At 38.3% G+C, this 27,559-nt stretch overlaps 1 protein-coding gene across 1 annotated transcript; it reads right to left on the reverse strand.

The window, feature by feature from the left end:
* Window positions 1-1,502: 1,502 nt before the first annotated feature.
* On the reverse strand, window positions 1,503-27,450 carry NO66 (Bifunctional lysine-specific demethylase and histidyl-hydroxylase NO66). Its single transcript, XM_067118192.1, has 13 exons — window positions 27,299-27,450; window positions 23,046-23,125; window positions 21,241-21,846; window positions 20,402-20,507; window positions 13,134-13,233; window positions 11,468-11,688; window positions 9,331-9,438; window positions 7,998-8,061; window positions 6,134-6,271; window positions 3,604-3,712; window positions 3,191-3,314; window positions 2,639-2,825; window positions 1,503-1,751 (listed from the first exon to the last, which is right to left on the reverse strand). The coding sequence occupies exons 3-13, from the start codon at window positions 21,260-21,262 to the stop codon at window positions 1,674-1,676; spliced, it is 1,257 nt and encodes a 418-aa protein (XP_066974293.1). The 5' UTR covers window positions 21,263-21,846; window positions 23,046-23,125; window positions 27,299-27,450; the 3' UTR covers window positions 1,503-1,673.
* Window positions 27,451-27,559: the final 109 nt, after the last annotated feature.

Consider the following 27,559-nt stretch of genomic DNA (forward strand, 5'->3'; position numbering starts at 1 on the left):
TCACCTTTCGACAAAGTTCTTGTAATACAAGGTAGGTGCAACAAACATGCTGGTGGACAGATAGACAAACTGACAATCTCCCTTTCCAGCACACCTAAGCATAATGGTCTACTTTTGTGCCAAGTCCTGCAGTTTTGATGACAAGGTAAACTTAACATTACTCCCAAACTCATTGACAGGTGGACAGACAGACTTATCTCTTAATCCACATCTCTGCATGATGGATTACCTTTGTACAAGACCAAGTTTAGTAGACAATCATTTAACTTTGTAGGGGAGAAGTTATGACAGGTAACCATGAGAGACATGGATACAATCAAATAGGCAATTTCCATAACTGAAGGCGTTGCGACAACAAGGTCAGCATGACAGGTGCAGCTGATACACTGACAAGTGAGAAAACAAAGGGATAACACTATTGTCCCCCTACCTGTAATTTACAATACTTTGTGATGGCTGAATAATTGTTGGGAATTATATTGTGCAAGTCATTGTTATTGGGACTCTGATTCTATATTAGCCCTCTTTCATTTTACATCTGTGCACAGACATTAGACCTGAATTTTAATTTGGTGTTTGTTATTAACTTCAGTAAAACAATAAAGACTGTGTTGTGTATGCTGCTTTGTGCAACACACTTTATGATGCGCCTTTGGGATTCACCTGTACCCCTGTTGTCTTTGACTTTTTCTCTCTTCCATTTGGTTTCTTCCTTTTGGCTGTTCAAGTTAAATCTTGTTCACTTTTTTTTCAAGAAGTTGTCTGTTATTAAAGATGGTTCATTGGTATACTGTATTTTGTATTTGAAACATTACTATTTACTTCTGTAACTGTTGATTTGGAATTATCCATTAATAAGTTATGCTGCCAAGTGATGGTCTGTGCTTACCTATTTACTGAAAATTACAGTATGGAGGAACATGAAGTATTAGACGTTGAAGGATCATGAAAGAGGGAAAAATCTTTATTCAAAATCAATTCATTGTTTTAAGATTCAAGAATTGGACTCAAAATTGGCTGGGTAGGGGCAACCACACTAATCCTTCATGGCACCTTCGCAATTACCTACTGCTGTGTATGCTCTGTAGAGGGTAGTGCCGTCAGTGTACCCCACACAGTGCACTGTAGGCATTACTTAAGGTTCTTTGCAGCAACCCCTTTCATTCCTTTTACAGTACCTCTGTTCTTATTCTCTTTCTTCATCTTACCTTCCACCTTTTCCTAACAATTGTTTCAACATTATTTTCAGTGCTGAATGACCTCATAGGTCCCAGCATCTTGCCTTTGACCCAAATTTTATATTCCTGTTCCCATTCCAATACTGCTATATATTGGGCTGGTACAGGTCTAAATATTTGTTTAGTTTCCAGTCTTCGTTCTGAAAGCCTTATCATTTTTGTACATATGTTAAGAGTTACAACTCAGGAGATATGGATGTTATACAATATTCTGCAATCAAAAGCCAATTCACAACAAACAATGTGAAATAAATGTCACTGAAATTTCTTGTCCTTGTTTTATTAAAACTTGTGTAACAAAGCTGGCACAAAAAATGTTTTGTTTACTAAAGCAGATATCCACTTGAAACAATATACCTGATAATGCAATAAGTTTTCACCACAACTCAGGATTTTTAACAAAACATGATCCGAAGGGAAAATAATTATTGCAAATCAGTCGTCGTACTGCGCGTCAAGGGGGTGTGCTGACGCAAGAAGCCCTCTTTCCCACAGTCCACAGGCTATGACCATCTAAAATTAGACCAAGAAGTTAATTTATAAAATTAAAATGAAAAAAAAAATGTACAAAAATAAAAACCATTATATTCATAAACTTTTTTTTTTTTTAATTGGTCTGTTGGACAAGTTCAAAAATGATATTGGTGATCCAGCAAGACTACATTCTTACAAATTTCTGTTTCCTTCCCCTCACTCAACACTAAAATCATCCGGTTTCCATGCAAAAAGTAAACTTATTTTACTTATGACTCAACACCCAGATGGTAATAATTAGTGATTTTTTTTAAAAGCACAAACAATGATTGGAAAACAATCTATACCAAAATAGAGCCTCATTATAACTTGTAATTTTTTATAGTACATGTACTTGGGGTAATTGCAACTGAGTATTAGTGAAAGTACACAGAAAAGCTTTCTATTACATCTGTGAATTACTTACTATCCTAAAACTCGATAATGTAATAGAGAATGAAAATATGGAGGACAAAATCATTTCAACTTTGAGATGTGAAATTTCTTTTCTTTTTCACCACTTGAAATTTCATTAGTACTGTTCCTATATATGAATGTAAAATTTTGTGCTATATTTTATATTTTTTAATGAACATATATGAGATACATATATTGTTCATACCACTGGATGATTAATTAAAATATATTTACCTTAATTGACGTTACAGATGTTAAAAGCATTACATCCTTTCATAAAGAGTAAATCCTTACATAATTACATCACATAATTACATCATTCCATTTTCCTGCATGACATAACCAGTACTAGTTTCACTATGATTTTTGGCTCTTCAGGATCAGAATAAGCTGAGAAATAGGATTGCTTTGATGAATATGGAAACCAGAAAATTTTTCAGCATAAAAATTGAAGCAATGAGTAACCTTACCTTCTCTTCTTCATCCTTTAAAGGCAGACTTTCTATGGCTATGTAGTGCGGATATGTATGAATTAAGGCCTCAACAGCTGGGGCACTCTCAGGGGCAACTTCAAGGAACTGCGGCTCCTCTCTGTGGTACTCTCGGCTATTTTCTAAGCAATGGTAGATGTGGACTTTCTCTTCTTCTGCGACCAGTCTGAAGTAAAATGCTACATTTTAACATGTGTCCAGCTATTCCAAAGCAACTATATAATATCTTAAAATTTATATAATATCTTAAAATTTTGTAAAACAGCATCTTTGGAAAACCAAATTTAATGATGATTGATATGGATTAGTCAAGAGTACTGTACTAGATTTTCAAGGGAATACATAGTACCTGGCTGGTTTTTCTCCTGTTACACCTTTAAAACTGTTTTGTTCTTAATTCCCCTTTCAGCTCTGAATGACATCATAGGTCCCAATGTTGGCCTTTGGCCTAAATTTTACATTCCATTCCATTATATTTCTATGGCAAATGTGGAGATAAGAATATAAAAAGGGACAATCATGTCAAAATACCTTATGCAATTTCCTCTGATGAGACGAACAAGTGTATCTGGTTGCAACTCAACACGATTAACAACTTTTTTCTTCTTTGCATTCCACCTCTCACCTCCTCCATAAGCACTACATTGCTTGTCCGCTGAAAAAAAAAGCAATGTTTACCATGCAAAGATGAATGTTGATCAATGACACCACATACAAAGGTACTCAAAAAGTACAAGCTGTTTACAGCTACCTGTCACTTACAAATGACTATTTAGAAGGAAATTGATCTAACTACTCATGAATTTAGTTGCAATACTAAACTTGCAATACAGAATCCAATCTAATTTGCTGAATGGGTATAATAGTAATTGTGATTTTATTTTTACAAAGATATAAATGTGTTCTTAACTCTTACAAGAAAAATGAAAGACTTTCTCACTGACCTTCAGTTAAAAATGGAGGTAAGCAATCATGAATGAAAGAAGATCCTCGCTGGTCAACACAGGCATCAAAAGGTGCATTGTCCATCATTCGCATTACTAAGTCACAGACCTGAAAATGATTCCCCACTTAACAAATATGAAAATATAAAAAAAAAAATTCCTATAACCTTCAATTTTCTATTCCAGTGTTCACTACTCACAGACCCTTCAACAGTTTGCCGTCTTCCTCCAAAAGAAGATGGCAACTGAACCCAATAATCTCCTAATGTTTTACAAATGATGTTCAGGGATGAGGCTGATTAACCCATAATCTTACCTCCAAGAATATTAGCTATACATCAGAAGCATCTGCTGACTAACACAATGACTGCAAGCCATACTGCTTAATTTTGCAGAGAAAAATGAAAGACAGTGTTACCTAATTAACGATTTCTCATATTTGCAAAGCAAAATGAAAAGCAGCGTTACATAATTAATGATTTCTCATATTTGCAAAGCAAATTGAAAAGCAGTGTTACTTAATTAATGATTTCTCATATTTGCAAAGTCAATAAAAAGAGTTATACCTGAATATGTGGCAGATAGAGTCATTCCAGAATTTAAAGCACAGGTGTGTATATTGTAATCTTGGTGAAATCATACCTATAAACAGAATTTTTGGGCAAAACTTTTTAAACCAATTACAATTAACTTCTTATTCTATGTATATAACCTCAAAAATCTTTCGAACTACTTAAATTTCAATTAGCCAGAAGATGGAGTTAATGGTAATAATAAAATAAGTGAAATTTTACTTGACCAGGATTTGCATTTCTAGATATAGGTGGATAAAGACTATCATTTACTTTCAGAAAAAATCCACATTAATAAACACCAATAGTAAACAGACTCAGACAGTCATGAATGGGTGCAGTTTACAGGTGGATGAGTGAGACACTAGCAGTGCAAAGTAACTGGTGGTTGACTGACCTACAGTACTGTCATCCTTGGTCTCTCTTGCAGCTTTGAATCATCTTTTGTTATTACTGGATATCTTGCCCATTCACTGTCATTTGAATAACTAAAAATATTTAAATAAAATCAATATCCAGTATTTCCTGTGTTATCTGGAATTTTTGCTCAAACAAGCATTCTTTGCTACCATTTTATAATGTTACTTACTTTGGGTCCCCATCAGCTACTCAGTCATTTGGGGGCTGGGGTCAACTGCCCCCTCAAGACTCAACTTGCCACCCCAAGACAAGTTGCCACCCCCAAAGCCTCAACTTGGCTCCCTCACCCCAAGCCCCAAGAAGTAACAGCATGTTTTCTTTTTAAATGTGCAATCATAAATATATAAAATTTCTCTGAAATATAATGTTTCTTGATCTTTGTCTGTCTACTAGCTACCAGCGATGATGAGATAAAACACGGTAGTGGGAGTATATAGTTTTTGCTGAAAGACCTTGCTCATGTGGCTTCAAAAACACATAAAATAGCTCAAAATAAAAAAAAAACCTCAGCTGATTAGGCTCGCTTCGCTGGCCGAACCGTCTTTGCCCCCACCCCCCCCGCCAACAAAAATCTGAAATGACGCCCCTGCACTTACTACTACTACTGTACTGGAAATTGTGTATCTTTTGTGATTAATGTGTTGCTCATGCTCTGGAAATTTTAAACCCTTCATGATTAATTAGTGTGAAATGCAAGCTTCATCAAATTTAGGCAGCAGTAAGTGTCACAGAAGTGAAATTACTTGAAAGGTGCTACATAATTTTGTTTTCAATGAATCCCATGCTACTGTTTGGCAATTTTCTTGACTACTTATACTAGCAACGGCCTTTACCCAAGTTGACATGAAAATCTCTGTTACTGGACATTTACAATTATCAGACATGCCAAATCCTGCAAGATTTCGTTAGTTGCTTATAAATGTTAACAATATCTTCATCAGCTGGCGTGTCTGATATAAAAATGCCGATACCAGCAATATTTTTACACAACACTACAATAACATGACCAACATTAAACTCTCTTTATCTTATGTCACGTTTCAAAATAAGTGAAACAAAGCATTTTGACTCTGCCAGAGGGAGAAATGATTATGATAAATATGGAAAACATGTACACAGTAAAGTTCAAAGAAAATGCCAAGTAGTGAGGACTGATGAGAGAAACTCTGGCAGGAAAAAAGTTAATGGGAAGAATGAAATAAATTCTCCCTTCAGCTGTTTACAGTATATCATGAGCATTATATTGTACAGTGCATAATTATGTAAAATAAAGTTGCTTCACTACATGTAGCATTATACTATACAGTGCACAATTATGTAAAATAAAGTTGCTTCACTATATGTAAACAAACTGAGAAACAGTCAAAAATTTCTGTAATACGTTACCAACATAAGAATTTGCAAGGCAACAAGAAATCCAAGAGTTAAATGTTGAAGCATACTATTGAAGTAAAAAAATAATAAAAAACAAAGGGAAAAACTCTGATAACCAGTATTCCTGGAAAAAGAGACTACTTGATCATGTAGATTTTACAAACCTTTTTCTTGAACACTTCTCTCTCTTCAGAATCACGTTCCATGTGGACAATTCCCATATAATCAAGGTACTGCCTTGGAAGCCCTCGTCTGAATTCGACATCTTCGGACATTGATAAAGCCAAAGCTTGTGGCAGCAGCTGTAATAAGATGAATCAATATTACACAAAATGAAAAACAGGATAACAAATCTCAATTTCCTGACGGCATGACAAGATTAACATTATGAAGTGCCACAGGTTCTTCATACTGCCTTCGTTGGTTCTTCAGCCAACCTGCTCTTTGACTGTCCTCTTGTTAGCTTCTTCCTGTTCCAGTTTCTGCTTCTTACTCTAGAGTGAATCCATCAGACTAGCCCTATGAGAGTTTAGAAATTGAGATGACACTGGTTTAAATATTTTTACTAAAATATTTATTCAATAGTGATGATAATGTTGGTATCCAAACTTATTAATGATGATTTTAATGAGTTACCAGAGCAAATACACAATGAAATTACCACTGATAAATCATACACTGATACACAAAACCAAAACAATTGTGAAGGAGAGGCATTTTATCGGACAATTCCCACAATTATGGATCCTGTTGAACTTTGTGCATTTAAAAATTAATTTTTCCTGTTAAAATCCACTACTAACCACTGTAACTGTAAAATTCATGCTGCCTGCCACTTCATAAATATGTTGGCCATTCCAATATTGATATACAGGGCCTTCCTGTCCATAATGGCTCTGTTATGTAATGAACAATTATGAAAAATAATACTGGTAGGTGTGAACATTCATCCTAACTGGAGTTTAGCATAAAAATGAAGGTGATAGCACTGACAGCAGTGGAAAGAACATTACAAATGTTGATGCCAGAAATGACAGAGTGGAGGGTGGTGGGACTTATTAAGAAAGGGGTGGATGGATACAGCTTGCATGGAAAGATCTGAAATTATTTACCAATCTAAACTTCCTCTACTTCTCCAGCACTAAACCTCAACCATTGTCTGCCTTAACAACTGAGTCACATTTCTACAGTTCACCATAAAAACTTTTCTAGAATGAAATGAATACAGGAGCAAGGTTAAGCTCAAGAGCTGGGTACACAAAAGCAATGGAAATGAATGAAAATCAAGGGAAGATATAAACATGGCAAATTCATTACACATAACAAGCTATAAATGTGGCAAAAAGTAGGTGTTCAGTGATGGAATGAATTAAAAATTTAGGCCAAACGTCAAGCACTGGGACATATGAGGTCATTCAGTGCTGAAAGGGAAATTGAGGGTAACAAAGTTTTAAAGGTGAAACAGGAGAAAAACCTTGCAACTGCACTATGAAACAGTTGTTAGGAGAGGGTGGAAAGATGGAAGAAAAGGAATGCAAAAGGGGTTGCAACTGGAGGCCAAAGGGACACTGCAAAGAACTTTAAGTAATCCCTACAGTTCACCCCTATGGTGTGGTATGCAGTGATGATACTGAGTACATGAAATTTGAATTAATGCTGCATTTAGGAAATAATGCATTTGAGCAGGCACAAATGCTGGTGGGATGGCAGTGAAATGAGACAAAACAGAGGGCATCCCATCAAGCAAAGGCTGAAGCATAACCTCTATTTGGGCAGCAGTCATAACCAGATTCACAAGTACAGTATTATGTAAACCTCTGGTGGCCTGCCATTTAAATACATAAGTATGAAAGTTTATACTAAATGAAGAGTAGTCTTGATTTTGAAGGGACTAGAAGCATCTTTAATATTTACGTCTTTTTTTATTCAAGTTATATCATAATTAACTTTGTGCTTTTTAAAGGATGGCTGAGTTTCATATTGACAACATACAGTTCTGAGTGAATAAAATTTTCTAAAAATGATTACCTTTTCAAGATAATGACCCCAACTGTTCTTCTGATAAGTTGATATTGTTTTATGGAATGCTTGTCTTCACAGCGCCTGAAAATCGAGGAAAATACAACCCGGTTCTAAAATTGTATCTAATATTGGTTTTCCAATGTTTCCTCTTATCAGGACGATAATTGGGTATTGGCTCCATTACATTACAATAAAAATTTAATAAGATAATCAAAATCTAGATTTATTCGGAACCAAAATCTCTTGGACCATATAAAATACAAAATAAGCGAGAAATCGAAGACTGATTTTCAGTTAGTTGTTTCGATTTTTAATTTTCTCTGTTATCACAGTCTGACGATATGGAACAGTAATTGATAACTGAGGGCTGCCATTAAAGTTCAAAGTTGAAAATAAAATTTTGAACTATATAAAAAACTTTTATTACATTTTCAAGATAATGAAGACATCAAAGTTCTTCTGATATAGTTTATCAATTGTAAGACTGTAGTGAAACTTTGAGGTCTTCAAAATAAAAAAATCACATTAATGGAAAAAAGAATGAATATTTACTCTGTATAAATAAAAAAATTCTAAAAAATTTTCCCTACTTTCTAAGAAGTTGTATTTCAATATTTTGGTTTTACAAGACAATAAATTTTACCAACTTATATATGTTTTTTTAATAAATAAGTTTTTTGGATTTTGGAATAATCTGGTAATACTTCTCACAGAATATCAAAACAGATAAAAATAAATGATTACAATAATAAAAAAATTTAATAAGACCACTGAGTCAAAATTCTAGTAATTTTTTTACTTTTAAATGCTTTTTCTAAACTGAAATCTTTTAAAATTACATTTAAAATACAAAATAACTAAGGTAAAAGACAAAAACAAAGAAGGTTTACCCCAAGAAAGTTGTTTCAATTTTATAATTTTCTCTGTTGCTGTACCTTCCCCCTTGAAGGTCTGGTTAAACAAATATTTATAATTCAGTAACTACTGATACTATCTAACTCTCACGTCTGTAAAAATCAAAGTTATAAAATTTTTAAAGCTTGGCACCTTTGTTTTGAACCATTATTACCATAACAGTGGTTTGTATTCTGCCTCACACTCAATGCTCCAACCTCCCCAAACCTGTTTTACAATGTCTCAGTAGTCCACTAGTAGGGTTAAAAGGTCAACTAGATATTTACCACTTCAGGAACATTCTGTATCACAAATACATCTTGTGATGCCTTAAAAACTACAAATTCCAAACACTGATTGAATACTGACTGTGATCATAGCACCACTCTTTAATCACAAAAATGAAGCAATGCATCAATTTTTTTTGCAACATCCCATAACTAACCTTGGAGCATAAACTCTCCATCTCTTCTTCCCTTCCATCTGGAGTATAAATGCTTCTATGTCATCCCAGTGAGGAGCAAACCCTTGTGTATCTGGAGGAGTCAGGTAACTGTAAAAAAAAAAAAACAAAAAAATCAGTATTTTCAATTTTCACCACTCCAATGAACATATTCATGGGCTTATGTAATCAGATGCTCACATCTTTTGTATAGACAACAGATGATCCCACAGAAGGGATAATCTTATTTCAAAACCCTTAAAGTAAGTGATTTGTGAATTTTGTGACAATAACAACTTGTGGTACCTTCATGAGACTTGAACCAAAAGAAGAAAATGAAAATACAGGGGGTATAATGAACATTCAAAGTAAGAATGATAGTAAAGAAAGAAAATGTCAAAAGATGACAACATCAGAATCATATCTCTCTGAGGAAGGCGTGACTTACTCAGACAGGAAGGATATACAAGCATCACTGTCACAGCTTGTATACCTGGTAAACCAGTGCATGTCAGACTGAAATACTATCCTCCCTTTCATGACAATTTTTGCTCCAAAAGCATCGTCGTTTACACTTTAAAAAAATGAATAAATTTCAACAAAATGTAATAGACTACAGTTAAGAGATAACTAGTATGAGAAATCATTTAATTCTCGTAGGGTTAAACATAAAGGACACGCTCTTAAATGAATGGTGGACACTGAAGCATGGTAAACTTAAATCAGTCAGATTGCTAAATAAAAAGAAGATAAAGAGAAAGGACAGAAAGTAAAAGACAAAGCAGTGCAGCTGGAGGTGAAAGGACCATAAGAATCTCAAGTAAGTACTGTCTACAACGTACCAAATACGGGAAATACAAGCAGTAAAATCTGAAAAAAGTATAAATCATATCCACCTTGTACTATAGTTCATTTACCTTTCTAAGATCACTAGGGTGGGGACAGGAAAAGAATACAGAGCTGCCATATCTATTAACCCCTTTTTAATCTCACCCTTGAGGTTAATCCCTTGTTTATGGCTTTACCCGAGATCTGTCATTTACTGTCCTTTGCTTTCTAAAGAAAGTGTTGAGTAAATTTTGGTTGTTCTTAATGAATTTTCTTTCTCTGTGCGCTTAATGAAATAATAATCATAGTTCTTATAATAATATCATATGTTTAATGCATCAACACTTAAAATTTGTGAGGGTGGTTCAGCTGGAATAGGTTTTCAAGCCATTTGATTATTATCCATATTTTATTTTACCATTTATTTATTGTTTACATGATTAAAATTTTTTCAGCGCCTCTGTAGGTTAAAATAAACTATTAATCACTTTGGAGAGAAAAATAATTTACCATTAATTACACAGCCCCCTTGTTTCCGAGAGTGAAGACGCTCCAAGGGCGGTGGAGAGATCTGATTGGCTCTGGCTATCCCTTGGGCTATCCATACTGTCCATTGACACTGGCTGCTTGAGGTGACTACCTTTTGTTGTTCTTGATTGAGCTGGCCTCTTGAATGCCCTTGCTGACCATGTGTCAGCGAAATTGAGGTTTGGCACCAGCAGCCAAAAATCATGCCATATTCCTTTGATTTTATGAAAATAAATGAGGTTTGTAAGGAAAATATGTGAAGTCAAATATGTTTTCATTGTTACCTTTAAATGAAAAATGTTTTTATATAATTAACTTACCAATTAATTACATGATTGGCTATGTAATTACTTGGTAAGTATATATAAAACTTTATTTTATTATAAAAATGTCTTTTTTTATTTCATTTGAGCAGGCTCTAACAAGGCAAAATTTTTAATCATAACAATGAGACATTTGACAACGCAGGAATTCCTTACTCGCCCCACCCTAACGATCTTAGAAAGGTAACCGAATTATAGATGGCATGACAGCAAAGGGATACATAAGTTGTTTTGGAACGGCAGAAATAAGGAATGATATTGTAAATTTCCACATCAAACTGTACCTTAAGGTCACTCAAAAAAAAAAAAAAGTCATGCTTATGCTAAGTTTTTTCAGAAATAAAAAGAATTGAAAATTATGTTTAAAAGGACATAGCTGCTGACAAACCATGACAAAATACAAAGAAAAGTAAGGAGTAATCAGCTGATAATGAAAGCATTATGTAGTTACTGACACTTACACATTAGCACCACAAAAACTGTTGAAATACTCTTGCAACATGGAAAGACACTTCCACACTCGAGGATGAAAAGTCTGGGGGTTCAGCAAACGTACACTGCAGCCGTTGTTATAAGAATCCCAAACAACAGGAGCATGGGCTTGTCCAACTGGATTGTGTGTCTCCCTCTTGCCATTGCTATATGAAGTTATATCCAAGTTCTTGGAAAATAAAACCACTTGCTAGAAAGAGATAGAGGAATAAAACGATTACCACAGCTGCCAATACTGGAGATGACAGTGTAAAATAATATTGCATTATTCCTATGGACTGATCCCTGTTGAGTGGTATCACTTAAAAGTGAACAACGTGTAGCAAACTGTAGATGGTACTTAACTTGTACTTCTCGTTAGTTTCCTCTGGTGTCTTCCCACCTAACTGTTCAATTTCTTTACCCCAATTTATCTCAAAAATGCTACTTTTTCTCCCCTTCCACTAACCATTACCAGAGTCCCCGATTACTGCTGGTTTTCTATGAAACAGTCACACTTTTCTTTCATATAAAACGTCAGATACTAAGAACTGATAAGTAACTGTTCCATTAGTGTTGATGATGTTCGAAATGGCACTCAAGTTTCACTTTTCATTTAAGAGCACATCCTTCGAGCAATTTTAATAAAGTCTAAACATATAACTAAGTATATCAATTTACATCAATAACCTGGGTATATATATTAAGAGAAAATATTCATGTTTCTCACACATATATATATTACTGTACATAGTTACAACAAAAGTAACACCATGAATTAATAATTCTAAGAGGCAATCTTGATATTTCTGAGACATATATTACTTTTACTGATGTTTTACAGGCAGTCAATATCAAACTGTCAAGTTCAATTAACAGGCAAGACCACTTGGATATCAATCTCCTTCTATGCCTGACATCTTGGAGGCAAGGAGGAAGTCTTCCTCCTCAATTGAGCATTAGTATTTGTCACTCTATAGGCAAATATTTCTTACAATGACTCCATACATGTGCTGTTTTAAGTACCATTTCCTGTTTCCTTTTCTCCTTCTAGGATAATCATTAATTCATATTTTTTTCTAATAACTGATCTTTTCTTTCTGTATTTCCTATTATTCTCTGTAACTTGTTTCAAATGAACAGTATATTCTTTGGTCTTTGGAAGCTTGAACTGAAATTCATGTCAATGGCTCCTGTAGCATTGCTCCATATGAATAGGGATTTACCTTCTGAATAATAATACTAATAATAAAAATTGCCAATTCTCTCTCAAACAGACCATAAAAAAATATCCCCTAGTGAAGGACATAACTCTCATTTAGTCATTCCTACCTTCTCAACACTTCACAAGAAAAAGAAACTGTAATATCAGAGCACATTCCAATAGTTTAGAATCTGCCAACACCAGAGGGAGAGCACAGCTCAGTTAATGACTGCATCTGAATACTACAAAGTTAGCCCTGATGTTTGGGGACATTTCAAGTTATTCCTGCAACTTTTGATTAAAAAAAATCTTAAAAGAAACATCTGTCAGTCTATATAGCTCAACTCCACATCTCCGGAAAGGTATGAAAAAATAAACCAGTCATATAGGACACAACTCGAGAACAAAAGGAACAGAAATAAGAAAAACTCGTACAAATTTTTGCAACCTACCTCACGAAGAATTGCGTCCAAGTCCTTTGTTGAAAACAAGCCCTTGTAGTAATCACTTTGATTGCGTTTGACCAACAGAGGCGCTTTCTCCCAGAATTTGCTGTAAAGTATGAGAATGTCATAAAAGATTCAAGATGGGTACCACCGAAAAAAAAAAAAAAAATTACAGATTAAATCAAAGTGAAATTCATTACCACTACAAAAAAGGATGAATAAATGTTTGCTGGTAATGAGAGGGTTACGAGTACTCTTGTGCAGAATAGAATAGGAAATTTAGGCCAAAAGCCAAGCGCTGGGACCTATGAAGTCATTCAGCGCTGAAAGGAGAATTGACAGTAAGGTTTGCAAGGTGTAACAACAGGAGAACCTCACAGTTGCACTATGAAATGATATTTTAATGATAAAATAAAGTTTGTTCATACTTACCTGGCAGATATATATACAGCTGTATTTCTCCGAAATCCGACAGAATTTCAAAACTCACGGCACACGCAGTGTGGCCAGGTGGCTAGTACTCATTCCCACCGCTGGGTGGCGGGAATCGGGAACCATTCCCATTTTCTATTCAGATTTTCTAGTGCCACTGTCTCCTGAGGGGAGGTGGGTGGGCACTGTAATTATATATATCTGCCAGGTAAGTATGAACAAACTTTATTTTATCATTAAAATATCATTTTGTTCATGAAACTTACCTGTCAGATATATATACAGCTGAATCCCACCATTGGAGGTGGGTAGAGACAGAATAGGATTTAGGATACAAATAAATGTAGGCGATTGACCCCTTGGTTCCTTACCTGTTAGCATAGCTGACTTCGAGGTTACTGTCACCCAAGCCTGCTTCTGCTTTACTAGATTCTCCAGCAAGGTAGGGACCTATAAAGCTGGTGAGATCTAGATGACCTGTCCACAGGGGCGTGACTACAATGGGACTAGATCATATGACCATACTGAGAGGGAAAAGGAGCAACAACCAACCACCTGACCGAGCCTATCTAAGCCATTGAACCTAACATAGGCTAAAGATTGGGATGTCCACATCGGTGTCCACCCAACAACCAAGAATACAAAAACAAGATTAAAAAATACCACCTAACCCCTAAAGGATAGGATGAGTATTGCCCTCTTCTCCCAACATTGTGTCTGCAGAAACGTATGGTCCCAGCGAAGAACAGTCTTCAAAAGTTGACTTCACATCTCGTAAGTAATGCGAAGCGAACACTGAATTACTCCGCCAGAAGGTGGTACCCAGAAGATCGTTAAGAGACATGTTCTTCTGGAAAGCCACCGAAGTCGCGATGGCTCTCACTTCGTGAGCTTTGACCTTAAGAAGCCTCATGTCACCGTCTTGGCAGGAAGAATGAGCCTCTCTGATAGTACTTCTTAAAAAGAATGACAGAGCATTCTTGGACACTGGCAAGTCAGGTCTTCTAACCGAACACCACAGATTGTCCGACGGGCCTCGGCTTTCTTTCGTCCTGGCTAAGTAGAATTTGAGAGCCCTGACAGGACACAAGACTCTCTCTGATTCTTGTCCAAGAATCTCCGTCAAACCTTTGATTTCAAAAGTCTTGGGCCACGGGTTTGAAGGATTTTCATTTTTGGCAAGAAATAAAGGACTTAGGGAGCAAACGGCATTAGGACCCCTAAAGCCAATGTGCTTGCTAATAGCCTGAACTTCACTAACCTCTTCTTTGCCGTCGCCAGAGAAGTTAGGAAAACCGCCCTTCTAGTCACGTTCTTGAGAGAAGCAGAAGACATAGGTTCAGAAGGACTTGACATAAGAAATTTCAGGACCACATCTAGGTTCCAAGGAGGAGTCATGGGCCGAGGAACCTTAACAGTTTCAAAGGATCTCAAGAGATCGTGCAGATCCTTGTTGTCGGCTAAGTCTAGGCCCCTGTGTCGGAAGACTGCCGACAGCATACTTTTATAGCCCTTAATAGTTGAGACTGCCAGTTTTTCTTTCTCCCTGAGATGCAGTAGGAAGTCTGCTATTTGAGGCACAGAGGTCGTGGTCGAGGAAATCCCGCTGCTCTTGCACCATTTCCTAAAATTGGCCCACTTCGATTGATAGACTGAATTAGAAGAGGGTCTTCTGGCACTGGCGATAGCCTTTGCCACTGCTCTCGAAAACCCCCTCGCTCTTGCCAACTTCGAGATAGTCTGAATGCAGTTAGACTCAGAGCGGGAGGTTTTTGTGGAATCTTTGAAATGGGGCTGCCTGAGAAGATCTACTCTCAGGGGAGTGTCCTTGGGAAGTCCACAAGGAAGGTCATGACCTCTGTGAACCAATCCGCTGCTGGCCAAAAGGGGGCTATTAAAGTCATCCTCGTTCCTTCCGACGCTGAGAATTTTCTGATCACTTCTCCCAGGATCTTGAAGGGAGGAAAAGCGTAAAGATCTAGGCCCTTCCAGTCCCAGAGGAGGGCATCTACTGCTAAGGCTCCTGAATCTAAGACAGGAGAGCAGTAAAGAGGAAGCCTCTTTGTTCTGGACGTCGCAAAAAGGTCCACTAGGGGACGTCCCCATAACCTCCACAGATCTAGACACACCTCCTCGTGAAGGGTCCATTCCGTCGGCAGAAGTTGATGCTGCCGACTGAGAAGGTCCGCGCGGATATTCTCCACGCCCGCGATGAACCTCGTGAGAATGGTGATCCCCGAGCATGAGTCCAAAGCAGGATCTCCTTTGCCAGGTTGAACAGGGAACGGGAGTGAGTACCCCTGCTTCTTGAGGTAAGCTAAGGCTGTGGTGTTGTCGAATTCACCTGAACAACCCGGCCTGACACTCGATCCTCGAAGAATTGAAGGGCTAGATGGATAGCTCCTAATTCTTTGAGATTGATGTGCCAGGACACCTGTTCCCCTCTCCAGGTGCCTGACACTTCTTCCCCTCCTAGTGTTGCTCCCCATCCCTCCCTGGACGCGTCGGAAAACAACACTAGGTCGGGGCTCTGAAGATGTAGAGAAACGCCTTCTGCCAGTAACAAGGGGTCGAGCCACCACCTCAGGTGAGTCTTGACAGACGGAGAGATCTTCAAGGTCTCTTCCAGGACCTCCTTGTTCATCCAGTTCTCCGCTAGGAAAAACTGGAGCGGCCTGAGATGAAGTCTTCCCAGGGAAACAAACTTCTCCAGCGAGGAAATGGTCCCCAGCAAACTCATCCATTCCCTCACCGAGCATGTTTCCTTCCCTAGGAGAGACGAAACTTTTTCCAAGCAATGTTGTTGACGTTCTTGGGATGGATACACCCGAAAAGCCACTGAATCCATCTGAATCCCCAGATAGACGATGGACTGAGTCGGGATCAGATGGGACTTCTCTTTGTTGACTAGAAGTCCCAGGGACTTCGTCAACTCCAATGTCGAATTTAGGTCCTCCAGACACTGAGCTTGGGAAGAAGCTCGAATGAGCCAATCGTCTAGGTAAAGCGAAACGCGGATCCCCACCAAGTGAAGCCACCTCGCCACATTTCTCATGATCACTGTGAATATCATGGGAGCTGTGCTTAGACCAAAGCAAAGAGCTCGGAATTGGAAGACTCTTCCCCCCAGTACAAACCTCAGGTACTGTCTTGACTGAGGATGTATAGGAACATGGAAGTATGCGTCTTGTAAGTCAGAGAGACCATCCAATCTCCTGGTCTTAGAGCTCCGAGAACAGACTGGGACGTTTCCATCTTGAACTTCTCTTTGACAATGAAGCGGTTCAGTCTGCTTACGTCCAGTACTGGTCTCCATCCTCCCGACTGTTTTGGGACTAAGAACAGTCGGTTGTAGAACCCCGGAGAGTCTAGGCTCTGAACTGGCTCCACAGCTCTTTTTCGAGCATCTGCTCCAAAAGATCTAAAAGGATCTGTTGTTTTTCCCAATGGTAGGAGGCGACAGATCCTTGGGTGACATACAAAGGGGTGGCGAATCGAGAAAGGGGATCTTGTAGCCTTTCTCTAGAACTTCGACGGACCAGGAGTCCGCCCCTTTCGCTCTCCAGGCTCCCGCAAAAGAAAGAAGCCTGGCTCCCACAGGTGTCTGGAGGTGCTGAAGATCACTTTCTGCCCCTGGGCTTCGATGGGGCTGCTCCTCTGGAAAAACCTCTCCCTCGGGAGTCGATTTAGAGGAAGAAGCTCCTCCACGAAAAGGGCTGTTGTTTCTTCTTGGAGGACAGAACTGACGGAAGACGTAGAAGGGACTGAAGGACGTCTAGGAAGAATGGGCCAGAAGATCTTGCGTGGCCTTCTCCTTAAGACTAGAAGCGAGGTCCTTGATTAAAGGCTGGGGGAAGAGATGGCTCGACAAAAGGGCAAACAATAATTCAGCCCTTTGTGACGGCAAAACTGACTTGGAGGTGAAAGTGCAGTACAAGGCCCTCTTCTTCAAAAGACCTGTACAAAAATGGGAAGCCAGTTCCTCTGAGCCATCCCTGACGGCCTTATCCATGCAATTCAAAACACTGGATAGCTCCCCCAGGCTGATCGAGTTGGGGCTTCTAAGCTTGAGGTCCAAAACACCCAAGCACCAGTCTAAGAAGTTGAAAACTTCCATAGATCGGAAGAGTCCCTTCAGATGATGGTCGGTCTCGGACATCGTCCACGAAACCTTAGCAGTCGACAGTAGGGACCTCCTGGAAGCGTCGACAAGGCTGGCGAAATCTCCTTGAGACGAAGAAGGAACTCGAGAACTGACGTCCTCACCTGTCTCATACCACATGCCCGCTTTTCCGCAAAGCTTAGATGGAGGAAGGGCAAAGAAGTCTTGCCTTGCGTCTTCCGTTCCTCCATCCAGGCGTTAACCTTCTTGAAGGCCTTCTTCAGTAGCCAGTGAAGAAGTCATCTTCACAAAACCAGCGTTCTCCTCGCTTTGGAAGAGGCAAGCTGCGAAGGGGAGAGAGAGGAGCCGAGGGTTTAAACTTATCACCGAATAAGTCCTTAAGAAGACCGGTTAACACCTGGTAGTTGGAAGACGAGGAAGCAGAAGGTTGATCAAATCCCAGGCTCTGAATCGCCAGAGACTTCTCCTTCATGAATGGGCGAACCACGAGAATCACAAAAAGCTTTGCTTGGGGAACGAAGGCCTTGAGGTCCGATCAAAACGGAAGAGGGATCTACTTTTCCCTGCAGGATCAGAATGCTCTGGGCGTCCCCGACGAGCGACTAAAGGCGTCCTGGCGAGCATCCTGAAGAGCATCCGATCGGGAGCCCAACCTAGCGTCATGCTGGCGTCCTGCGAGCGTCCTGCACAGCAGCGAGAGAGGGAAGCGCCCTAACGAGCAGCTAACGAAGAGACCTGGATAGCTGCTTGCGGCAGCGTCGTGATGCGAGAATCACGAAAGGGAACTCGTGAGCTGTGAGGACGACAGGGCGAAGAAGCAGGAGACGGTGACGAAGAAAAAGGAGCAGGAGAAGGGGACTTCCTGGACTTCTTGATGGGAAGCCTCAAGTCCTTGCGACGACGCGGTTCTGATTCCTTCTCGGCAAGAAGAGAGGCCAACTGACGCTGCATATCTCGTAAGATACTCTTGGAAGGAGAGGTCTCATATCCAGGAGGAGAGGAGATCCTACGGGAAGACGAGGGGCGAGGGGACGCCTTCTTCTTCCTTACAGGAGCAAGAACAGCTCTCTCCTTAGAGCGACTGGGGCGCTCGCAAACGTCCTCCTCCTCCGACGTTCTGGTCCTCTTCTGTGGCGGGAAAGCTTCAAAATCCCGCAAAGATGGAGAAAACTGACGTGAAGCGTCTTCTCTAAAGCTCCTCTTCAGCGGGCGAGAGTCCTTACGAGAATTCCACCCCTTACGAGGGAGGGCGCCTCGGAGGACAAAAAGCAGTCCTTAAGGATACGAGCGAAGCACGATCCTTGGCAGCCTGGGAAGTGACAACAGGACCTGCCGAAGGGACGTCAGATCGGTGGGAAGCCCCCGTAACCCTCTTATGGCTTTCGACATGCCTTCTCCCTGAGTCCTGGGAGTCTGACAGAGGTCCAGGCCTAGAAGCATTATGGGGCCGATCTGACGCCCCCTCCACGACACTAGGGGGAACACTACACTGCACAGCACTTTGTAGCGATGACACTTTGTTTTCTAGAGCACGGATGGTGTTCATGATCTCCGTCAGGGCCAAACCCTCCGCAGACACAACCTCAGGGCCCGAAGGCAAAACCACAGGGATAGGTACAACAATGTCTACATTGGGGTTATCAGGTGAAGAAATAGAACCCTGACTCTTACACACACTCCTGGAGGAGGACCTCCTGATCCTGTCACGCTCTAACTTACGAACATAGGAATCATACAATTTCCAGCTTGCATCAGACAAAGGCTCACACTTTTTGCAGCGATCATTGATCAAACATACATGCCCCCTACACCTCATGCAAACTGAGTGAGGGTCTACCAAAGCCTTCGGTAGCCTCACCTTGCACTCACTCACACAACATACTCGAAAGCTAGCAGAACTAGTACCAGACATCATTCAAGAGCAGTCAAAAGCAAAATCATAAACAGTCCACAAAAAGCGTATGCCAATCCACAAGCCAAAGTCAAAAAACCAAAAGTCAAGAGAATACTCAAGTGGAAAACTATGCAAGTTAACGAAATCCAGAGGCGGAGGTACTGTAAACAGATGTTAACAGTACTGGCGACAGAGAAAATCTGAATAGAAAATGGGAATGGTTTCGATTCCGCCACCCAGCGGCGGGAATGAGTACTAACCACCTGGCCACACTGCGTGTGCCGCGAGTTTTGAAATTCTGTCGGATTTCGGAGAAATACAGCTGTATATATATCTGACAGGTAAGTTTCATGAACAAAACAATTGTTAGAGAGAGTGAAAGTCATATGGAAGGATGAGAATATGAACAGAGGTACAGTAAGAGGAGTTCTTATGCAGATGCATTACTCTTTACAACTCAGCACTGACAGACAGCTGACTATAATAATACTAATAATAATAATAATAATATTAATAAATAATAATAACTAATAATAATAATAAATAAATAAATAATAAATAATAACAATTATAATAAATAATAATAATAATCATAATCATAATAATAATAATAATAACAATACTATATCAAATGATCAAGCGCTGTCACGAGACAAGGGAATGGAAAGATCAAACATCACGTATGAATTTACAAGTACAGTATGCAGCACAATCATGATATGAAAAGATCAAACAAATGATGTATAATTATGAATCTGACATGCATTCCCACTACCATACAAACGGGAGTGTAAGATGACTAAAAAGAAACATCAAATTTCATACTTGAAGAAATCTTCTTCACTATAAGGGCTGATTATCCACCGGAATGTTTCTTGACCTTCTTTCCGGCTGTCTTGGCTATTAAAGGCTTTCAATTCTTCTCCTGTAACTTGAATGAAATCGGAAATCACTTGCAATGACTGGCTACATTAACTCCTGAATGTAACTCTACAACACAGAGCATATGACAGACATGTTTTCTTATAAAAATCAATTACAACTCCTAACCACACTTATAAGAATGTACTACTGTAATTATCACATGAAAATATACATCTTATGTTATCGTGTAAATTTACAGTATTTCATTATTACATGAAAAAAATACCTCAAGAGATACTAAATAAAAAACTTTTCATCAAATTAATTTTTCATAAATGCTATGCTTTCTTCAAATTTTAGATATTTTTCAGAGATAAATTAGCTACAATTTGGTAACTATGAATACGGAAAATGAATCAGGAACACATTCTGTGATAGCCTTCTTTCAACTAGACTACATATCTTGGAAACATCTACTGAGGGACAATAATAAGAAATTGTCAGAATCTTAAACATTTAAAATTTATCCAATTACCAAGGTTTTCAGATGTTTAAAGACTAATAATTATTATTATTAAATACTTTGAATGAACAGATCATATGGAACATCACGTACATGGTATTTGTGAAGATAATAATTTTTAATAAATGAATGACTTATTTTGCATTTTAATACACTGACAGCTGATATGTGGTTTTGTGAAATGGAATTTATTAATCGTAAAGAGCTTCAGCACTGTATCAAAATCCCTAAATCAAAAAGGAAACGCAGCACACGAAAAGAAGACCTCAATACTTACAAGTTTCTATCTGATATTCCATCTCATCTTCCACTAACTCTTCCACGTCCTCCAATCCATCACTTTCAATGACAGAATCTTCACCATCATCACTTTCTGAATGGGTCTTGCTCTTTCCTGACTTCTGGTTCACAAGCTTCTTCACCTTTGCAATTTTCTTCTTGAAATCTGCTTGCTTGTCACTTCCCACAGTTTTCAGTTTTTTACGTTACTCTTGTCCTTCTTTACCGTTTTAAGTTTTTTCTCTTTCAATATTTTAGTTTTGTTCTTAGCAGCCTTTACGTCACCTTTCATAGATTCCACACCATTTATGCTTTGGGAGTCGTTTTCATCGCTTGGTGATAAAGCTTTCTTCTTCTTTTTTGGTTTCTTTTTGTTGACGTTTAATCCGTTAACTCCGTTAACTACCGGCAGACTTTTCTTTTTAACTGGTTTAACAGCACCGCTTCTGACAACAACTTTGTCTTTTGAATTGGGTTGGGAATCTTCCATTATTAAAATGCCCGCTTTTTTCAGTTTTTTGGATTCGATCAGCTTCTTTCTTTTCACTTTCTTAATCTGTTTTCTACTAATAACAGCTGGCTTTTTGGTTACCTCTGGCTCTTTCTGAAAAAGAAATTAAATATTCAGTGAAATGAACAATTTTCATATACATTTTATTTTACGAGTACAAAACAATGGGATTATAAATGGATTCCCTACCAGCCTAAACCAGATCAGGTCAATTTCCGAATCCTAAAGTGCCACATCATTGGCAATTCCCCTGAGTGTGAGAACCATTTCACTTTCTGATAGCAATAGCTGGGATAGCTTGGTCCAGGCCACATGGCACAAAATTAATAGAGGTTTATTATCTGTAGTAAAAACATAAGTCAAACCCCCTTTTTTTGAATTATGTATATTTCTGAGTGCTTGTAAGTAAACCATAATACTGTATCTCAGTTAACTCTTATACTCCAAAAAATAAAATTGTAAATGAAATTAGACATACATTACATGAAATGAAAATGCAAAAGATATCTGTTACTCTATGTTGGATACCATCTCACATAGGATTAGAAGGCAATGAAAAAGCTGACACCTATGCAAAAGAGGCTAGAACACTCCCAATATCAGCAGAATTATTACCATTAGAAGATTATACTAGATACAGTAAAGTGATGATTAAGAAGAAATGGCAAAATAACTGAGAGGAAAGCAATCTTAACAATAAATTAAGAGAAATAAAAGAAACTGTAGACCCGTGGCCATCATCTTATCAGAAAAGGTTTTCAGTAATGTTGACACGACTAAGAATTGGTCACACTAAAAACATGGTTACCTGATGAGTAACCCCCATGCCCCTATACCTATGTGCGAAATATGTAATGTACAAATAACAGTAAAGCATATTTTAAAGGTATGTCCAAAATATAGAATCCAAAGAGACATTTTATTTAAAAGATATTCTTTTAAAGATATACTGTCAGAAAATGACAAATTTTCACTTTTTAATATTTTAAAATTCCTTAAATTTAATCATTTATATGATAAAATATAAGATTTATAGAACAATTTATAATATATTCCTAATTAACTTAAAATATAAGATTCACAGAATAATTTATAAAACATTCCTAATTAACTTAATTAATTCTTAGATTAACATAAGTCACTAGTTATAATTAAATTCTTAGAGAGTTTAAATAGCTTGTCTAATCCTTCAACAGGCCAGCCTAAGAGAGTTGATACTAACTCAGTGGTCTGGTTAAACTAACGTTAAAAAAAAAAAAAAGTAAACATTAGAAGCACAAGTCATACTGTACCCCTGATGAATAGACTTCAAAAGCAGTCATTGGCCTGTTGTTTGTTTTCATGTTTCATACATGGATCACAGAAGTAAATCCTGAAAAAATAAACAAAATTATATAAATACTGTGTGCACAATGCACATACATGGATAGGTACACAAATGCTATACAATCATTTGCTGTATTGTCAAATAATTTTGTTTCTCAATTTTAATTCATATTTAACATAATTTACATGTACAAAGCCTAAGGACATTAATACTGTACAGTATAGATATTCTGGAGGTGAGGCAAAGGGATTTCTAGTTAAAATGTAGTACTTGACAGATAGTATATAATAATCAACTAGAATTCTATTCATATAAAATATCACTCATTATTCAACAAGAGACACTGTACTGTCTCCTGTCAGTAGGTGCAGATGAACCGAGCCTATTTTTTGAGATTTCATACGTATTTTCAAAAGATGTCAGTTGCTGCATATAGGCAACAGCAACTTTTAGGCCTATTATTGACAGGGTTTAAAATTCCCCTGAATGGGTAGTGTGCTTGGGGCCACCTTAACAACTACAGGAGAGAGGTAACATATGACTTTGACTGAGTGGGTAATATTATTTTAGGAAGTTTTAAGGCAAGCTGGCCATTTTTTATCCTACACAATATGACAAATTTAAATTAATTTGCATTTTTCATAGCTAACGAACCTGCGGTCTTAACATTAAGATAAATCTTCTGGCATCAGCTGGAAACCAGTAAAAACAAAAACAAGAATTGTTTATGCAATAACTGGTGGCATCTGGCATCCATCACAGAGGTGAGACAGGAAGCGGTCAACAACCTTATTTCAACACCGGCTGGCGCCAGAAGATTTATCCTGATGTTAAGACTCAGGTTTGGTCCGCATATGAACAATTGCCATTCGAAGGATTGTATCACCCAATATAGCCACTGCATGTTATTCTACATAGGCTACTACCCAAAATTCAAAAATCCAACCAGTGACTGGACAGGGAAACAAAATAAATTTTATAACACTTCAACAAATGACCAGTCTAGATGAAGTCTTTGCATGAACGGAAGTTTAGTAATAAATGCACAGATGCTTCCCACTGCTGCTGCCTAAGCATAAGCATAGGCTGATGTGTTGTACCCAATTCTGTACACAACTGGTGGAACAAGTGAACAGTAGGGAGTCAGGGCTACTGTAGGCTTAATAGCCATTTCTGCAGTAAGCATTTCAGAGGGAATATGACCTAACCAGGATTACTTTTATCTAATCTTGGATGCCAATGCAGACTTGGAGGGCAGAGCTGCTGTAGGGCTAGAAAGCATTTTGGAATAAACCTCACAAGATTTAAACTTTACCTAATTTAACCTGGATGCTGTGTCCTCACCTGGCCAGGGGAGGGGAGCTCGCCCTGAACACAACCCCCCCAAAATAATTCCTGAACCCCTACTCTGCATACTAGCTACCTCATTACTATTTCAGCAACAGTAAAACTATAGAAATCTGGACAGCTTATTACCTTGGAAATTGAGTTTTCCTATACTTTTAGCACTGATGAGCAAGGAGGTGGTGGTGTTTATTTGCGGTCAACTATTATTAACCTCAAATCTTTATCCCCTTTGGGAATGGGGGTTCAGGTGGGTAAAACAAACAGAGAGAGAGTGGACATTTTATTGTTGTGATGGCCACCCTGGCATGGTTCCGTGCATACGCAAGGCACATGGGAGCCACATGTTCAAAGAAGGGACTGGCTAAAGAAACCGATTATAAAAGGAACTACAGTATACTAACCTAACCTAACCTAACTAGTAGGTGTGTTAATTAGCTGGAGGTGGACCCTGGTGAAGGAATCTCCACTTTTTACCAAAAGTTCGACTACAACACTGTGCATGCGCGATAGCATTCCAGGATGGCCAGCATACAATAACATATCAGTTCTGAGGTTAATTATAGTCAACTGCCAAAAAATAAAAGTAAATTCTTAATAAGCAACCAAAAAAACTATAAAAAAAATTCAATTTCCAAAGTAGTAAGCCCTGCAGAGTTATACTATAGTTCTACCTCAGCAGCCACTGAAGTTAGGTTACGTTTAGTTAATAAGAGCCTAGATCCCTGTTATTCTTTAGTTAATGAAAGCCTAAATCCCTTTTATTCATTTATTCACATTTAGGCCATTCCCACCAATCACAGGCCTACGGCTAATTGACATAACCTAAGCGTATTCCACACTGAGGAAGTCTTATGCTTAAGGCTTAGCCAGAAGTTACCCAAGCATCTTGGATTGTAATAAACATCAGACTGAACACCTGCATAAGTCTAGGTTAGACTTCTGACATAGCCTAGACCTATGGTAGCCTCTGTGAAAAAATCACAGGCCTAGCTAATTTCACTGGTTTAAAAGTGAAAGCTTAGGGTAGAGTACATTTCTACCGTCATTTCACTCTACAGGCAGTCGCCGGTTTACAATGGGGTTCTGTTCCTATGTCCATCGTAAGCCAAAAATTGTCTTAAGCCAAAAAATTATGGAAAATTGACAAAAATCCTATGAAAATCTTACTTTTAATGCTTTGGGTGTATTGAAAATGATGTAAACTGCATTTCTATTGAGTTTTTCATCAAAAAAAACATCAAAATTATTATTACTCTGCCATTTTGTGGCCATATTTCTTCTGTTGGGTTGGTGTCGTAACCCCAGAAAATGTGTCGTCAACCGAAAATTAATTTCTGATGAATATATTTGAAAAGCATGGTAACCTCAGAACGTCGTAAGCCGGACCCGTCATAAGCCAGGGACTGCCTGTCTTCTTCTTCTTCGTTTAACGTGCTTTTTCCCAATTTTCATATGGCCTGTATTTCAGTTTAAATTCAATTACTCTATACCTTTACCATAATTTCTTTCCATTTTGTATTAATATTTAAGGTGAGCAAAGCCGCTAACCAAGTCTAGGGTTAAGCTGTCAAAATGAACATAAAATTGCTGTTGGAATAACTAACCAAAAACTCTGCACGGACTGTTAGGCTACCTTGGAGATTGATTTTTCCTAACTTTTAGTGTTGTTGATGAAGGTGGTGGTGGTGTTTATTGGTGGTCAATTATTATTAGCCTCACATCTACTATCTATCCAACATGATTGGGAACCCTTTGGAACACAGGGTTTTGGAAACGCTGGGAGAAACAGTGGACCTCCATGTTGTTGTTATGGAATGGTTCCGTGCATGCACAAGTCATTAGGGAACCATACGTTTAAGAAGGGATAGGCTAAAAAAACCTATTATATAAGGAACCAGACTAACCTAACATACCCTAACCTAACCTAGCAGGCCATGTTGCTTACTTGGGGGGGGTGAACCGCCAATGAAGAAGAAACTACTTTTTACCAAAAGCTCCCCTATAACACAGGGCATGCATGATAGCATTCCAGGATGGCCAACGTACAACTTCTGAGGTTATTTACAGGTTCACTACAGTCAACCAACATAAAATAACGGTATATTCTTAATAATCACCAAATTATGGGAAAAATCAATTTCCAAACTAATACCCCAGGCGGAGCTCTTGCTTAATTCTATCTTGCTTTTTTACTGCAGAGGTCTTCTAGCTGTCTGTAATACAAAAATTATAAATTACCACAATTATTCATGGAAAAAATCTGAGGTAGAACTATAGAACAGCTCCGCACGGGTATTACCTTGGAAATTGAGTTTTTCTACAGTATTCTGGTTCCTTATCAATAATTTACCGTTATTTTTTGGCAGTCGACTTTAATTAACCTGTAATTAACCTCAGAACTTATGTTTTTGTATGGTGCCTATTCTGGAATGCTATCGCGCATGCACAGTGTTATAGGGGAACTTTTGGTAAAAAGTAGAGTTTTCCTTCCCTGGGGCCGGGTTGTTTTACTGAAGACACGTTAGGTTTGTATAGTTCCTTTTATAACAGGTTTCCTCAGCCAATCCCTTCTTGAATATATGGCTCCCTAGTGACTTGCGCATGCGCGGTACCATTCCATAGCAACATCATGGCAGTCCGTCGGTCTTTCTCCCTGCGATTTCCCCAACTCAAAAATCGCGTTCCCAAATGGTATCAAACATGTTGGATAGAGATATGAGGTTAATAATAATTGACGGAAAATGGGTAACCACCAACTTCATCAGCAACACTCCAAATAAAACAAAAAAACATTATTTTCCAAAGTAATAGCCCGTGCGGAAATGATCTAGGCTATAGTTTTACCAAATCGGACTAAGCCTAAATACTCACAATAAATTCAATTTGGACGCCTATGTCAATACGCTGCAATTAATATGGACGTACGGTTGCGTAGACATAGAACAACACGCGTTTACAGCGCTTGTAGTAGTACAAGGTCATGCAATAATTCGTCTTTGGAACGGCTCAGCTCCTTAGAGGGTCCTTGACTTTCTCAATGTTCTCTCCACTTTACACAGTATCATAACTGCAAAGCATTAGTGTCTAAGCAAACTTTATGATCATCATCATTAGCTCTGAATTCTATTATGA

Source organism: Macrobrachium rosenbergii, chromosome 16, assembly GCF_040412425.1.
Source record: "Macrobrachium rosenbergii isolate ZJJX-2024 chromosome 16, ASM4041242v1, whole genome shotgun sequence".
NCBI lineage: Eukaryota > Metazoa > Arthropoda > Malacostraca > Decapoda > Palaemonidae > Macrobrachium > Macrobrachium rosenbergii.